The 16,264-nt window shown below is 34.7% G+C and overlaps 1 protein-coding gene across 1 annotated transcript; it reads right to left on the bottom strand.

Annotated features, from left to right (window-relative positions):
• Positions 1-9,378: 9,378 nt before the first annotated feature.
• LOC132281170 (stemmadenine O-acetyltransferase-like) lies at positions 9,379-10,891 on the bottom strand. Its single transcript, XM_059782897.1, has 3 exons — positions 10,346-10,891; positions 9,833-10,177; positions 9,379-9,447 (listed from the first exon to the last, which is right to left on the bottom strand). Exons 1-3 carry the CDS (start codon positions 10,889-10,891, stop codon positions 9,379-9,381), a joined length of 960 nt encoding a protein of 319 aa, XP_059638880.1.
• Between the last annotated feature and the right edge of the window lie 5,373 nt (positions 10,892-16,264).

Below are 16,264 nucleotides of genomic sequence, written 5' to 3'. Positions count from 1 at the left end.
GCTGCGCTGCAGGATTTATCCAGAGATATCTGGGGATCATGCCCACTTGCCCGACCACCTCTGCCTGATCTCTATCTCTTTACTCTCATCATTTTATATATCATTGATACATCACTGTTACATTGAAACTGTTATGATATTTTTGCGGCCAGTCTATTGGCCCTGATATTGTGATGTACTGTATATTATTTTTCTCTTTCTATACATGCTATGTTTGGATGTTAGATTCTTATATTGATACATCCATCTATTCTTGACTCCATTATTAAGTGCAACCCAGTGACTTCAGTGAGAGAGAGTACCGTCCAAAATTTTTTAGGACCATCCTTATTCCTCTCTTACACTTGCATGTCCACTGTGCACTGTTATTATCCCTTTTGTTATCTGATGAGATTTTGTCCCAGTGCCATCTTTTCAGGACCGCAGTCAATTCCAAGTTTAGGGGGGTTGTATCACCCACTTTGGATACTTGTGTCCCGGGAATTCTTTGCCTTAGCTGCACTGGTATACTCTTTCTTTTGTTCTCTTTGCACATTGAGGACACTGTGCCATTTAAGTTTAGGGGTAATGGGTGTTATTTGCAGTGTTCGCTTTCAATTCAAAATTTTGAGCATGACTTGTGTATTTGAGGGATTTTCGATGATTGGTCGCTATATGATACCCCTCGGATCCGAGACACGGGTTGATCATGCCCAGGCCTAAACCCGAGGGAATATCAAATAATTAATATTTTAAAACGAACACGGAATACAAAATGAATTAAGAAATAAAAATTTAAAAGCTGAAAAGAGTCTAAAACATAATCCTTTAAAATTAAATACTTAAAATGCAAAACCCCCATTCATTTAACAACTCGGGAATCCATCTCTAGTGGACCCCTAATAAAAATCCCAAACTGAATGAAAGTAAATAACTGAAGATAAAATCCAAATCTAAAATCTGGAAGAAGTCCTACGTCGGTAGAATGGTAAATCGTCTCTGCTCAGCCTGAACAAGTCCTAAGACTGGAAATGTCCGATACCTGAAAAATGATAAGTGGGTCAAACCCATGAGCAAGTTCTATACTACTATAATCCAAGCAGAGACCCGATACGCATATACATCCTAACCAATCCAATAACAACTAAATAGTTCGTAGATATATATATATATATATTTACACTACAGGACTCCCACTAGACTACAAGCCCGTCTCAACCTGACTAGTAGGCACCATGCAAAGCGCACCAGGGGTGGGCATGACTACCTAGACCTAGCAGGGTATACATCCAACCATCATAGCCAGCTATGCATCCCAATGCATATACACTCCCTAGCCAACGACTCTGAGACTCAGGCTCATATCGTGGCACCATAAAAATATATTTAAAATCCATTCCAAACCAAAAGTGTCACTCAACTATTTAGTGATCTAACACAAAATACAGGTAGGACTTAACTTTTGTAGTTAATCTATCCCTTAATCCAGAGTAGGTAGGACTTAGAGTTTTTGAGCTAATCGCCCTAGTATGTTACCGTCCCATACCGATGCATACAAACCATCCATCCAGTGTTGATAATAAAATCACAGTAAACATATCAATATCAACATATCCAATACAAGTATAACAAGAATGTGTAGATAGCATGATTCTCTAGCAATTTAAAAACGTAAAGAAGTAAATATAACCATCCTGTAACTCACAATAAGCATAATAATAACCATATCAGAATTACCATGCTTACTTGTAACTACTTCACAACATCCAATAAGTTGATATAACAGTAATTTATAAACATCAACCATTTCCTTCCTGTTAAGCATACCAAAAGCTTTTTATGTAGTTATGCTTAATTTTATACCACTGCTATGACATTTAATCATGAGAGTCCCAATTCAATTGCTAATTTTAAAATATGCAACTTGAATCATCCACATCAAAGTAAACCTAAAAACTTCCCTAAGAGTTTCAGACTGTTCCCAATTTAGCTTATTACGGTAGTTTATGTATTACCAAGCCTTCTTAGAATTTAATACAGGTTTAGACATTACTAAACACCTCTAGGACAGCTCCTGTTTCAGCCTAGAACTTTAAAAATTTAATCCCAGTAGCCCAAGTCTCGCAGAAAAATCAAAAACTGCAAAACTTTTCGAAGGAGCCGGCTCCCTCAAAGAGGGAGCCGCCTCCACACAATGGTAGAGCCGGCTTTCCCCTTAAGGGAGCCGCCGCTACTGCCCCAAGAGTCAGCTCCACTCATGGTGGAGCCTGTTCTACTCTTTGGTGAGCCTGCTCTTCTCAAAATAGAACAGGCTCTTCCCCTGTTGCATCATCTTCTCCAACTCCGGCGATGTCCGGCAACTTTGTTCCTCCAAACCAAGTTTCTTACTGATTAAGACTAAACCCTAGTGTGTTCCAGAGTTAATTAAATTCATTACTTATTAATCAAATTCAATTAGAACGAGAATCAACAAAAACAATTTCAAAGCGAATAGAAAACACATATAAGAACCCATACTATTCGTGTAACCAAATTAATTTAACTTTATTTCATCTTGGGACTGAGTTAGAGATGCAAAGAACATAGGCCAAAGAGATAGAGTTAGTTATAAAACTTGCCTTACACCGACATCGTCCTAAAGTCTCCGGCCAACTCTCTGTTTCTTCCCTTTGTTGCCTCCCAGATTTCTCCAAACTGTTCTCTGTCTTACTATGTCATAATATGATTCTAAAACCCTAGGCAAACACCTTAGGTGAATATTTATAGGCTACACTAATCCTAGGCTCAATTAAACCCTAATCTGATTTACTCGGCCCATAGAATAACCTAGGTTAATACTATGTTGGCTATGAACTGTGTATACTACATGTGCAACCAACCCTACTGTCACGTTAAAAACTAATTAAATTTAATTAACTAAATTCCAGTAAATAAAATCTTAACTAAATTCAATGCACACAATAGTTAAATAACTAACTACAATTAAATCAATTACGTTAAAGCAATTAAATAATTAAATTCAATTAAATCAAAAACAATGAAAACAATTAAATAACTAACTACCATTAAATCAATTAAAGTAACACATAAACACTTCAGCAACTAAAAATGCAATTTAAATAATAAAGTAAATACCAAGACTATCCTTTTGAAATTAGGAGTATTACAAGCTGTGACTTTGATCTTTTGATTTAAAAATTGCTTGACATAAGAGTCAAATACTCCTTGTATGCCTTGTGGATGCCATTTAGGAATAAATTTTTCGAAAGATTAACATCTTGCTTGCACTTGTGGTCCACATCATCCTGATTTTGTAATTATTTTGAGATTCATTATAGGATTCTACACTAGCACAGGCGCACACTAGCATTTATTTGTGGGGTGCATGCCTTGTTGATTATTGAATTGGTTATATCCTAATTGAGCTAGTAGTGCATTGAAAGCTTTCATTCTTGATGAAGGTGGATAACAAACCCTTTTCATTGAGTAGCCGGGTTTCTAGCCTCATCAAGCACTGAATTTCTCGCACTGAAAGGTGGAGGGCCCAAACTCTAGGTTAATAATTGAACTTGTGTAAAAAAATAAATAAATAAATAAAAAAGAGTTACAAAAGCAATAAAAAAAAGTGAGGACTTTTCCTAAAAGGTGAGAAGTGGGAAATGATTAGATGGAGGTTGTTTTGATTTGTACCCTAATTGATTTGAGCTCGTAAATCCTTAGGGGTGTTTAAAGACCTAGTACCCTAAAGCCGTCTAGTTTGGGAGTCATTGACCTAATGCTCGACCTCATGGATCGCTAGAAAACTTAATAGATCAACACATTGCACAATGCTTCCATCTTTGATCCTTAAGATTACAAAAAAAAAAAAAAAAAAAAAAAAAAAAAAAAAAAAAAAAAAAAAAACGCATCTAGATCAATAAAGCTTTAATAAAAGGTCCACTGGTTGTCTTGATGATCGGTACTAGATTTGTGTGGTAGTTTGAGGGTAAGGATGTGATCATTTCTTTAGTTGGCTTAGATAGCAATATATTTGATGCAGGTCCACTCAAAAAGGATTTTAGAGTTGTTTTGATTTACGTGATCATTTTCTTGATGTGTGGAAGACCATACTTACTTACTTGATGTTGAAATTTTGAGAGATTACTTAAAAATGGTTGAAAAATTGCATACTTGAGGTAGTTTTCTCCCAGTACTTGTTTGCAATATTAGTGCCCCTTTTATGAGAATGAGCTTAATCTTTGTGGGTATCATTTCTGGAAACCCTCACGAGACTTCACTCGTCCACTAGGGGTAACCTAGGGGTTTAAAAGGCTTGTTGCATATACTAAATACAATCGTGTTCCCTACGAAAGTGGCATTATCCATTTATTGTTTTCTAGTTCATACTTGTATAGTTATTCATTTCATTCCTTTACTTTGTAGTTCGTTGCTAGAGACTAGTAATATTTAAGTTTGGGGGTGTGATGAGCGTTGAAAAGTGCATATTTAAACTCCTTAAGCTCGAGTATTCTAGGACCTTTATCTATCTTATTTTCTCGTTTTAGACTAATTTCATGTTATTGCCCTTTTTAGGTGTTTATCCCCAAAATAAGTCAATTCAGCCAAATTAGAGCATAAAAGAAGCAATCTCAAACTGAATGGAAGAATGGAGCAAAGTGGAAGCAAAGTGGTGGAAATCAGCAATCTTCGATTGATCATGAATATTTTCAATCGATCTCACATTGATCGATCTTACTTTACCTAGATGGATTAAACCCCTTGTCTTTATCCTAAAGAATTGACCATCTTCGATCGATCCAATTTTTTTCAGATTAATCGAACTTCTTCAATCTTATCCCCACCGATCATTTTTGTCTTTTTCCCAAAATATCCCAAAAATATCTCAGATTTGTCTTATTCCAAAAAGGCGCCGCTAAGGATTGATCGATCTAGCCTAACTTCGATGGATCTGGCCACAGTTCGATCGATCTCATCTGAACTCGATCGATCAAACCTCCTCAAGTCCGAATTAAAACAAAGTCCAACTTATTAAAAGATGGCTCATGGTGCCATCATTGAAGGGACCCTAGTGCACAAGTCCAGACCATTAGGTGTGACACTTGAGCTACCTATATAAGGATTTGGAGCCATTTTAAGAGCAACATTCATTTAGATACATACTTAAAGACTAAGAAAAGCTAGAGAGAAGGGGAGGCTAGAGCTTAGAGAGACACACACCTTTTTGGGAGTTCTTCCATTCATCTAAGGTTTTAACTAAGGAAAAGAGCATTTCTACCATGGAGATGGCCCTTGAGGGTTGGATGATTATATCAATGAGTGGCTAAATATCTTCTTGGGGCTAGAGTTAGCCCTAAGCATGCCTTCTAGACCTTAATGCTTTGTATTTTGAGGGGATTTGTGTTGTAATGTTGTCTTGACACTTGATTTATATATGAATCTTGTTCTTACAATGATTTGTGTTGATTAATACTTCCAATTGATCATTTTATTCTATCCATATGTCTATGTATGCTAGAGTAGATGTTCATGTGTTTATCTCTTGATTTTGTGATATTGATGCATGTCTATATGTATTGATGCTATGAATCTAGAGATTGTTAAGGCACAGTGCTCAAATAGAATACTCTTGTGGTTTGTTTGATGGTTCATACTCATTTCTTGATGGATTGTGCCTCTACCTTAGTTTACTTAGTTTAATTTTCATGTCCTTAGCTTAGAAGTAGTGTAGTTGCTTTACTTTCTTAGATGTGAGGACAATCCATGCTTATTGTTTGATATTCCATACTTATGAATACAAGTAGTATAATTCTCTAACTTGTTAGCGTGTTGATTGTGAGCTTAAAGGAAAAACTAATGGCTTAGTTTTATATGTTGTGCTATTCACTATGTTGTCTAGACAATGTATACTTAAATAGTCAATCCATACTTGTTGCTTCAATCAATCACACCTCATTGTATTGCAACACATGTTTCCCCTCATTTATTACACATTGAATGTCCAAAATGGTGATGTTTAGTGGTGATCTCTAGATCCCAAGATCTCTCTCTCTTGTTCTCTACCCTTTTATTTATTTCAATTTCTTTATATTGAATTCATTTACAATGTATTTTAATTAACCAAACAAACAATCTTTTGATCACTCGACCTACTAACCCTATATATTGTTTCCATTACAAATACGCCCACAATCCCTTGGGACGATCCCTACTCACCCTACCTATATTTAGTACTTAGAGTTAGTAGTGGCTTTTTATAAATTTAAAACTTGGCCACACTATTTTGCACAAATTTGGAGTGTTGCAACGACGTGCCACTAGAAGAGGGGGTGCCCAATGCAACTTGAAATAAAGCTCAGGCCTGAGGGTGTCCAGTATTATAGGGGAAGGCCAAAGAGCTTAACCCAGACCGGTAAAGTTGAATGTGAACTTTTCTGAAAACAAGGAGTCCAATGGTTAAGGATTAAGGGCTTGTTAGCAAAGAACCATGGTCCCTCAGCCATGATTTGGTCACAGTTTACTGTAGATGTGAAATGGAATTCAAATAAACCCTTTTTAGAGCTGGTCACTTTGAGAAGGCCCTTATCAGACCAAAGAGAAGTGGCAATGTCTCTAACCATACCAAATGGAAGACACTTGTGCACAAAATAACCCAAAAGGTTAGTTTTCATATTCTTGAGACCATCATGTTCTGTTTCAGGTGGTAAAGAAATGGTGCAGTCAGAGGTTCCAGGGATGTTTATAAGACAGAGTGGAATCCTAGAAGTTGATGTTCTGGTGAATTTTGACTTGGGTGAGGAAGGATCAAGAGGATTAGATTTAACAATTGAAAACCAAGTTGGGGATGAACCAGTTTGGTTAGAATTGATGGTTGGATTAGTTGGCTTGGGATGGAGAGGGTTACTTTCTAGGGCAATGTGAGGATGTATAGGGTCATGGTTTAAGGGAGATGTAGGGTCATGGTTAGTTGCCAAAAGAGGACGTGGGAAGGTGTTTGTGTCAGATAAAAATAGAGAGGGAAGTCAACAGAATGACTGACATTATGTATTTTAGGAGAACAATGGTTAGAGGCATTACCTGGAGGGTAAGAGGGGGCTGTTAGATTCAAATTCAAAATCAAGTTTGAATCTGAGCTTACGTCAGCCTCATGGTAGCTGATGTGATGACTATAGGGAGGATGAGTGGCGGAGCTGCACCTCTGAGCTGGTTGAGACATGGTGTTAGGATCTACAGCAGTGGTAACTTGTACTGAGACACTCTGGGAATGGAGCGTATTCTCCTTGCAATGAGCCTTATCCTCATCCTCCGAGGGAAGATCATGGTTGGATGCAATAATATGATCACTGAAGACATTGATTATGTTCCTCAATTTGGCTTGAAAACGTAGACCATCACCAATGATCTCCCTAAGCCATTCTACCTCCTCCAGCAAACGAGCATATTTGTAATTGCTCTTATATTCCATTAAGTCAACCCGCAGTCTGAAAATCTCATCAATCAAAGCTTGGGTGTTCCTTGGATCAATGTCATTCATTGATGTAGTGAATCGCAGGATGTTTTCGATGTCGCAAGATGTTGTATGTAGTGAATCGCATGTTTTGACTTGAATCCTTCTTTGACAAAGTTAGCATCAGTTTTTTTTTTTTTTTTTTTTTTTTTTTTTTTAAAAAAAAAAAAAAAAAAAAAAAAAAAAAAGAAAAAGAGGAAGATTGATATAAATTAGTTATAACATTAATATGGACAAAAATAAGAGATTGATTTAAATTTTTTTATTAGTTGTTTATTTATTAAAGGAACATGTACCGTTCACAATAATATAACTTTTTATTAGTGCAAGATGTACAATTAACAATAACACTAATATGGATATAAATTAGAATTTGATTTAATTTTTTATTAGTTATTTATTTATTTATTTATTAGAGAAATATGTACAATACACAATAAAATTAATATGAAAATAAATTTTAGTTTAATTTAAATAAAATGTTCTAAAATGTTAAGAAATAAAAAATTGTTTACACTCTTATAATAGTATAGATATAAATATAGGTATATATAAATAAAAATAGATTAAATATAATTATCGCAACATACTTATCCCTTTATCCCTTTTTTCAAATACTACAAAACCACTCTATTCTTATTTTTAATTTTTAATATTAATATTATCAATGCCAATCATTATAAAAATAAAGAATAATTATAAAAATAGAAATATATATATATATATATATATATATATATATATATGGTAGTACTATCAAACCTGGTCCTTAGGATTATTGGGTTCCACTAAAGCAATGAAAATCAAGAAACGAAGATAAGAATTGGTGGTTTCTTTTCAATTTATAATATTTAATTTATCAAATATATTAATTAATTTTCTTTGCAGTGAGAGAATTTTTTTCTTTTCCTTTTCTTTTAATTTTTGGAAATATAGGGACTTTTACACCCGCGGATTAAATCATATTTGTGTAGTGAATTTAAAGAATGAATTCGGAAAGGATTTTTACGGTATGCGAAGTGCAACGATCTTCTATTCTTTTTGGGTTAATTTGATTTGTTAAAGAGGCCTATCTCGCATTACTTAGACATGGAACCACTAAATTTGTTTCACATTCCATTTGAACTTTAAGTCTATTTTGCTATGTAAAAAATGTACATTTTAGTCTTCCAAAGTTTAAATACGTTTTTGCACTTTTACTGCGAGGAACACCAAAGGGAAGGTTTCATTTTGTAAAAAATATTTGGCAATACTTTTTTTATTTTTTTATTTTTTATTTTTTGTATGAAGAGAGTAGTTTTATAATATTTGGAAAGAAGATTAGTGGGTTTGGAAGGTGATACTTAGATTTAATTTAACAATTATTATAGAAAGTGAATGGGGAGAGGTTATGATATTTTAATTTATTTATGTACTTGACTTTAAGTTGATTTGTAGTCAAGTAAAACAAACCTGAGAAGAGGTTAATGAAACTTAACTTGAGTAATAAAGGCAAACCTCAAAAATTTCGGAGTAATTTACCCTTTTGTTTCTTACAAGTGCTCCATAAAAACTTTGAGACAAAGACAATGTCTAATTACACGGCATGCTCCCCATAAAAACTTTTTTTTGGCAACAAAGATGATGTCTAACTACATTGCATTGAACGCTCCCCATAAAACAATTTTTTTGGTCATTTTCCTTTGGATGAATTCTACAATACATGGTGATATTTTGAATCATGGTACCACTCTCAATTAAAGTTTTTATGTATTTTGAAACCTTCCACTTTTCCATTTACCAAAAAAGACACAGAATTTTGATTGAGAATGATATCACATGTCAAAATAACCCAAGAGGTATGTGTAGAATTTCTCTTTTCCCACCATAACACAATAACATATCAGAAGACAATGCTAGGAGCGCCCACAGCCATATGGGTACTCGTGCTTTTCGACTTGCACTGCATCAATCCGCCAACAAAGCTAGAAGAAACCCAAAGAAAAAAGACCAACTTATTATTGATTGGCAAGTACACTCTATTAAACATAGAAAGGCACACTTCGAGACAATGAGAAACAATTCGCCTAATCATAGCAACCCTAATGGTTCACCACCGAGTTTAATTTTAGGCATTGATTTTAGTGGCATCAAGAGAAAGTAGCTTATGATCAAGTTCAAGCATGGTCATGTCATCTTCAAGCATATTGACCCATGCTTCTATTCCCTCCCCACAACTAGTAGTGGCATCAATACTACCACATTCTTGGCAAAGTTGTGGTGCACACCCAAACTGACTTACCCCAACCATAGTCCACTTCGATCATATACAGGAAATCTCCCCCAACTACTAAAATTACAGTACTCTACCTCTCCATTAGAGAAATTTTCTGTTGCCCTCTTGAGGTAATCCAAGTAGCCATCTCCAATTTTTAGGATCTTCACATAATCGCTGTCGATCTTCCTTATTGCGCTCCTCAGCTTTCTCAAAAGATCACCAAATCCTATCTCACCCTCACACATTGATAGCGCAGTCGCGATCCTCCATATGTTTCCCATGGCGTGGTCCAGGAGAGGTGGATTCATTCTGCTTCTCAAGTTCACTGCATGGTTTGCAACAAATATCTTCTTGGGAGCTAAATTACTTTTAGCCACCTCTATGAAATGGCTCCATATGAAAGCCGAGACAGCCTCGACACGAGTGGGATCCTTCACCTGTCATCCAAAGGCCGAGGACGCGGCCTCTTTGAGTACAGCCAACTTTTTTTTATCGAACACAAACCTTCTTGTCACTATCTTTTCTGTTGTGATGCCTAAGGTTGGCATAAATCCTGATAAGTCTTTTGGTGGGAAATGAAGTGCCAAATCAAAACTAGGGGTTACATTTTCGATAGCCCCACGAGCTGTGGCAGCCCACGCATTGGTGAAGGTGACTATATATGATCCATCGGCTATGTTGTGTGAAATACACAAGCCGATCGCTAAACTTCCACAATCAAAGAAGTTGATTTGGATGGCTAGGAGTGCCTCCCTTCCCATAGCAGCGCTGGTACCATAAGGTTCAATTGGGAGGTATTGTTTTAGGTTTTCAATATTGGGATTTTCGATAACATGTGAGAGTTGAGCATGAACTTGGGCTTCAACATACTCAACTCCAGCATCATTGCAATCCATATAAACATCATTTTTTATCCTTCTGGCTAAAGGGTAAAAGCGAGTTAGGGTATCTGACAAGGATTGTTTCAGTAATTGAGATTTTTGGGCACGATCAATATCGTATCCCAATTCAGGATGATAGAAGAAAATGAGAGGAATATAAACTGGTGGGGCAATTTGGTCTAGGAATGAAAGCTTGTGGTTCCTGAGGTTTTGGGGTGTTGGAGATGATGGTTTAATCATCTCTCTAGAGATCACCTCAACCTGACTCATAACTATGTTGCCTTTTGCTACCTCTAGCAGACACAAATTAAAGGTTGATGTTAATTTGTGTTCTAATTATGAAAATTTCAAAGGAGACTACAACCTCCTTAAATACTTTGAAGCATGAGGATATGAAGAACGGCTAAGCAAACAAAAACAACTGTACCAACTGCATGTATGGACCCACATGCAATTTAAAGAAGATTTCCTTATGTTTTATATAGTCATATAATTACAACCAAATTAACATTGACTCTTGTTTCCTACCCGTCACCATAAATTGAATAATTAGTTTAGAATCAAAACTTCTTACATACAGAAGCTGAGAGTTTGAAAGAATTTCTCAATCTAGGAGAAAAATGGTCAAGTAAAAATTAAGGTGAGTGAAGCATCATTTTTCCTTGCCCTTTTAAAATGTGTCTGAATTTGACTCTACATAAGCAGTATTGCAAACATTATAGTACTTACCTTCAGTGCTATGTGGTTAAATTTAAAAGTAAGGTAAACTTGCCTTTTGTTCGTTTTTTACAAGAAGTCCCACAACAGATTCTTTTTAACATAGGCCGGTACCCCTAAGTTTCTTTCGTTAGTTAATACACACTGAATGTTAAGAGGAGTTATTTTTCACATCGAAATTGAATGGGAGAGTGATTGAGTATATATGTTTGCGTTTAATTCCACCTAATATCTTAAATTTTTTTGTCAGATTGTGAATCACCATGCATATTAAAGTTGATATCAGAGTCGAACCCAATCTTTAATCCGGTATCATGTTAAGTATTAGGAGGCGTCAAGTTGATCCGACTGCGAAACACCTTATCCGTTACACCAATACACTTACAAATTAATAAATTTGGGTACACGCAATACAAATAATTGATATATGACATTTAAAACAAACATACATTTATTATTATTGTTATTATTTTTGTCTCTTTGACACAAACTCAGACACCCAATTGACGGATACAAGGTTGAGAAGATATTACAATTACAACCCTTGACAAACAGATAAACACATTAATAAATATATATTTGTTTACTAAATTTAATCAGTTGATAAACCTGTTAACAAAATATTATTTTTTTTATTTATTTTTATTATAGTTAATAAGGATATATATCTAGGGCTTTGCCCCAACTAAATCTCTGGGACATCGTGCAAAGCGTCCCTACATACTGGTTAGATAAAGTTTGGATTTTCACTTACGGGTGTGGCCTTAAGAAATTATTTATTATATTCAAGGGGATTTAAATCTTAGACCTTATAGCTTCACGAAGCACTAGAGTTAAGTGACTTAGAATACGTTTGGGATTGCCTCTCTACTTCTTAAAAGCGCTTTTATTTTAAAAATTTACGTTTAAATGTGTTTGGTAACCATTATAAGTGCTTTTAATGGTTACCAAATTTTGTTCAGTTAGAATTTAGATCTTTTTAAAACTGTATTATGAGTAAAGGTTGAATATTTTAGGTAATTTTTTTTCATTAGACAATTTTGTCCTTTTAATTTTTTAATAAAGACAATTACACCATTTCCTTAATAAAGTTACTATTATCAAATATAGTAGCATCATATTAAAGGATATTATTATAAAATTAACAGAAGTATTTGCAAAAAAATTGTTACCAAATAATTTTAATTATGAAAAATACTAATTATATTGTGTCACCAAACATTTAACTTGCTTATTATTGACCGCAATTTTTTGACAGCTCTATCGATAAAAACATTTTTTTATTCCAATAGCAACCCTATCAACGAGCTCTTAGCACTCCAGCAATAATTGTATGAGTACATTTTCAATTTTTTTCACCATTAGAAATCTTATATAATATACACAATCTCTGCCAAGCGAGAGAGGTATATTCTTGTCTCTCTCTCGTTTTTTACGTGTGTGAAGGTACAGAAAGTGGCCTGGGCTACACTCAGGCTAGGCCACTAGGTTCAGAATGCCATTGGACTGTTAGGCCACATACGATCCACCAGGCCCAGAGTGCCATCGGAGCATGTCCAAGCCAACCTCGTCAGCATTATGAACGGGCCTTCCTTCCATTACGGCCTGAAGAGGAGACCCAACTTAGAAGGACAAGCCTGAGAGTTAAGAGAGAGGTTTTAGGGCAAATGTTCACTTTTATAAATAAAAGTTAGAAAGAGAGAGAGAGGAATATTGTTTGGAGTGTAAGAAAAGACTTTTATAATACATAAGAGAGAATTCTTGCATCTTTAGTGTGGGACCTTGATTGTTTTTCTATCAATTGATTTTCTTCTTTCACACTATTTTATAACTCGTGGCTTCTTCTATCCCTTCTCAAAATTAAATTGGAGTAAAGTGCAAAAAAATTAAAAATAAAATAAAAAAACTCCTAAGCTATCACTCATTTAAAATCAGCCTCCTTGAACAATAAAAAGCGCTCATGAACTATGATAAATATAATCGAAAATGAGGCAACTCTATTAATGAACTTTTAACAAACAAAGAAAAATACAATTTTACCATTTCTAGTAAAAGTTATAAATTATTGTCCCAAAAAAAATAAAAAAAATGTCAATCTTTCCAATTTTGGATGTCCCAAAATAATTGCCCTATTTGAAAAGTCAAAAGTACTATTTTTTTGTAACATTACCAATTTAACCTTCTTACATTGAACTTATAAAAAGTAAACATTACATATATGTGGACACACTATGGATAATTTGGTAATTCAATCACAACCACTAAAAAAAAAAAACTCATCCTCATAAAAAGTTAGATTCCTGAAAAGAGACATTTATTTTAGGACAGAGGGAGTCCTATTCGGATAAACACCAAATATCTTCTTCTCCACTCCATCCCTCAATCCGTTGATCACCACATCCTACCCTCTCTCTATCACCACAACCACCACGGTCATCTTTGCAGTCGTTGCCCAACCGCTATCTCTCAATTTGAAAATTTTGAGAATTAATTGATCGTATCCTTTTCATTGATTTGTTTATATAAATATATATATATGTTATACTCTAAAAACCGAATTCCTTGATTTTAATAGAACCTAGAATAATGTACATAGAAATAACACAATCCTTTACAAGAACAAATGTTGTAGAATCTGAATCTAGTACATAGAAATAACATTATCCCATTTACAAGAACAAACATTGTAGAATATGGAAATTAAGTGGATTAAGTTATAGGACTAAGTTGTAGGAAATGTTGTGATGTAATATACCTCCTCAAGTTCCAGTGTGGATATTGTAAACACCTAATTTGACTAGAAAGGATTGGAGTAGTGTTTTGTCAAAGGTTTGGTAAACAAATCAGCAAGTTGTGAACTCATGGAAACATATAATGTTTTGATAGTCCCATCTTTGATTCTATCATGAACAAAATCACAATCGATTTTGAATCCTTTATTCTTTCATGAAACACGGGATTGGAAGCAATATGAAGTGTAACTTGGTTGCTGTATAATTAACAACAAAGTGGACATGGTTTGAGAGACGCCCAAGTTATGAAGAAGTGCGTAGCTGATACGTTGCTGACCAATGCAATTAGAATTGTGGAATGTCGATGCTTCGAAAACTCTAATTTTGAATTTATAAAAACCAATACAACAACTATATTTTGAGTATAGTGAATAGGGACCGAATACAAGGACTATAGGCTTGAATTGAGTTTAAAATTAATGAACTTGAGATTGAAAAGATTATGATTGGTTTGTTTAGACTAATTCTGAAGTTAAGCTAATTAAAAATGCGATTGAGATAATATGAAAACTAAATTGGATTAAAATAAGAGTGAGAGACTTAGGGTATGGATTTCACCACTAAGCTCATACAAATGCGTCAAATACCTTCAATTAGTGGGGAGATTAGGTTGTATAACAAGGATGTGGCTACAAGCACACATCAATGAACAAAATGATACTATAATTGCAATGAATAAGCATGAACTATCAAACTCATGTATGAAATATCCACCTAACTACAACTAAACTAAAAATGTGGTACAAATCATTAAGACTATGCATAATTCATCAGATCAATAATAATTATATCTAAAGTAAAATATTGCATGGCCATCATTGCATACAATTACAAAGAGCATTTAATGTAGAGATCAATCATTAATTCAACTTCACATAAGCCAACATATAGAGAATTAAAGAGTGATATAGGAATTCAGCGAATCAATATTTGATACAACCAACCATGAATCCTCAAGACCAAGCAAACATATACAACTAATAATCTCTAAAAATTAAAGTTAAATGATACAATTACAAAAACTTAGGATTCATCCAAACCCTAAGTGAAGATCTAGCCGGCCATGGAGAAGAAGGATGTGGTCTTCAAGGTTTCAATCCACATCTCCAAGCCTTGTTGCATCTTTTTCTTCTTCCTTGCGATCAAACCCTAAAGAAAGAAACCCCTCCAATATTGATTACAAGTCTCCTAAAATAACTCCTATAACAAGGGAATTCATTTCTTATTTATAGTTGACTCTAAGGTTCCAAAATAGGTCAGACTGCGTACATCCCAATCTGATTTCCATGCCCAGAACTTGGTAACTATTGTATAGTATTGTTTGAGTTGTCACACGTGTACAATTAGTATTGTCTGAGTTGTCACTTATCCCTCATTACCATATATAGATTACCATGTATAGGGTTTTCTTGTTCTCCACTCACCTACTCCCGTAGCTTCTCCTATATAAACACCATTGTGTTGTTGTATTACTGACTAAATAACATATATTCTCTTTCTCTCTCTCTATTTCAACATTGTATCAGAAGAAAATTGATCCTTCTTTAATTTTTTTTTAGTCTTATTCAAACTCCGATCTTGATTCCATCTCGGCTTTCTCTCAATCTCTTCTCGGCGATCTCTACTTGGTGATCTGAGTTCTCGTCTTAGCAATCTCTCTCGGATCCCTCCTCGACTCTCTCCTCGATAATTTATCTCGGGTTCATCTAAACTAGATCTTGGTTCTCTTATCTCGGCTCCCTCTCGCTACTATATCTCATTTGTTCGGCAGGTCTTGTGATGGATACTAAAGAATCCCATCTTCTTAGGTCAATCACCAGCACTAAACTTATAAAGTGTGCACATGTAAATCAGCCATCCTCTACCACTACAATCATTACTTCAGGTAATACGTGTCTCCATGCTTCATCTTTTACACCTTGGATCATTGATTCAGGGGCATCCGATCATATAACAGGTCCATCTTTTCTTTCTGATAGTTCTCATGTTTTCTCACCATCGGTTGTTATTATAGCGAATGGGGTCAAATCACCTGTTTATGGAATTGGTACCTTCTGCACTTCGTGTCTTACTTTTTCATTAGTTTTATATATCCCTCAATTTTCATTCAATTTATTGTCAGTTCACAAAATCA

Source organism: Cornus florida, unplaced genomic scaffold, assembly GCF_030987335.1.
Source record: "Cornus florida cultivar Cherokee Brave unplaced genomic scaffold, ASM3098733v1 CherokeeBrave_3.0.0_Hap2_Chr11, whole genome shotgun sequence".
Taxonomy (NCBI): domain Eukaryota; kingdom Viridiplantae; phylum Streptophyta; class Magnoliopsida; order Cornales; family Cornaceae; genus Cornus; species Cornus florida.
The sequence above is the reverse complement of the archived record's forward strand: the minus strand, read 5'-3'. Positions and strand labels throughout refer to the sequence as shown.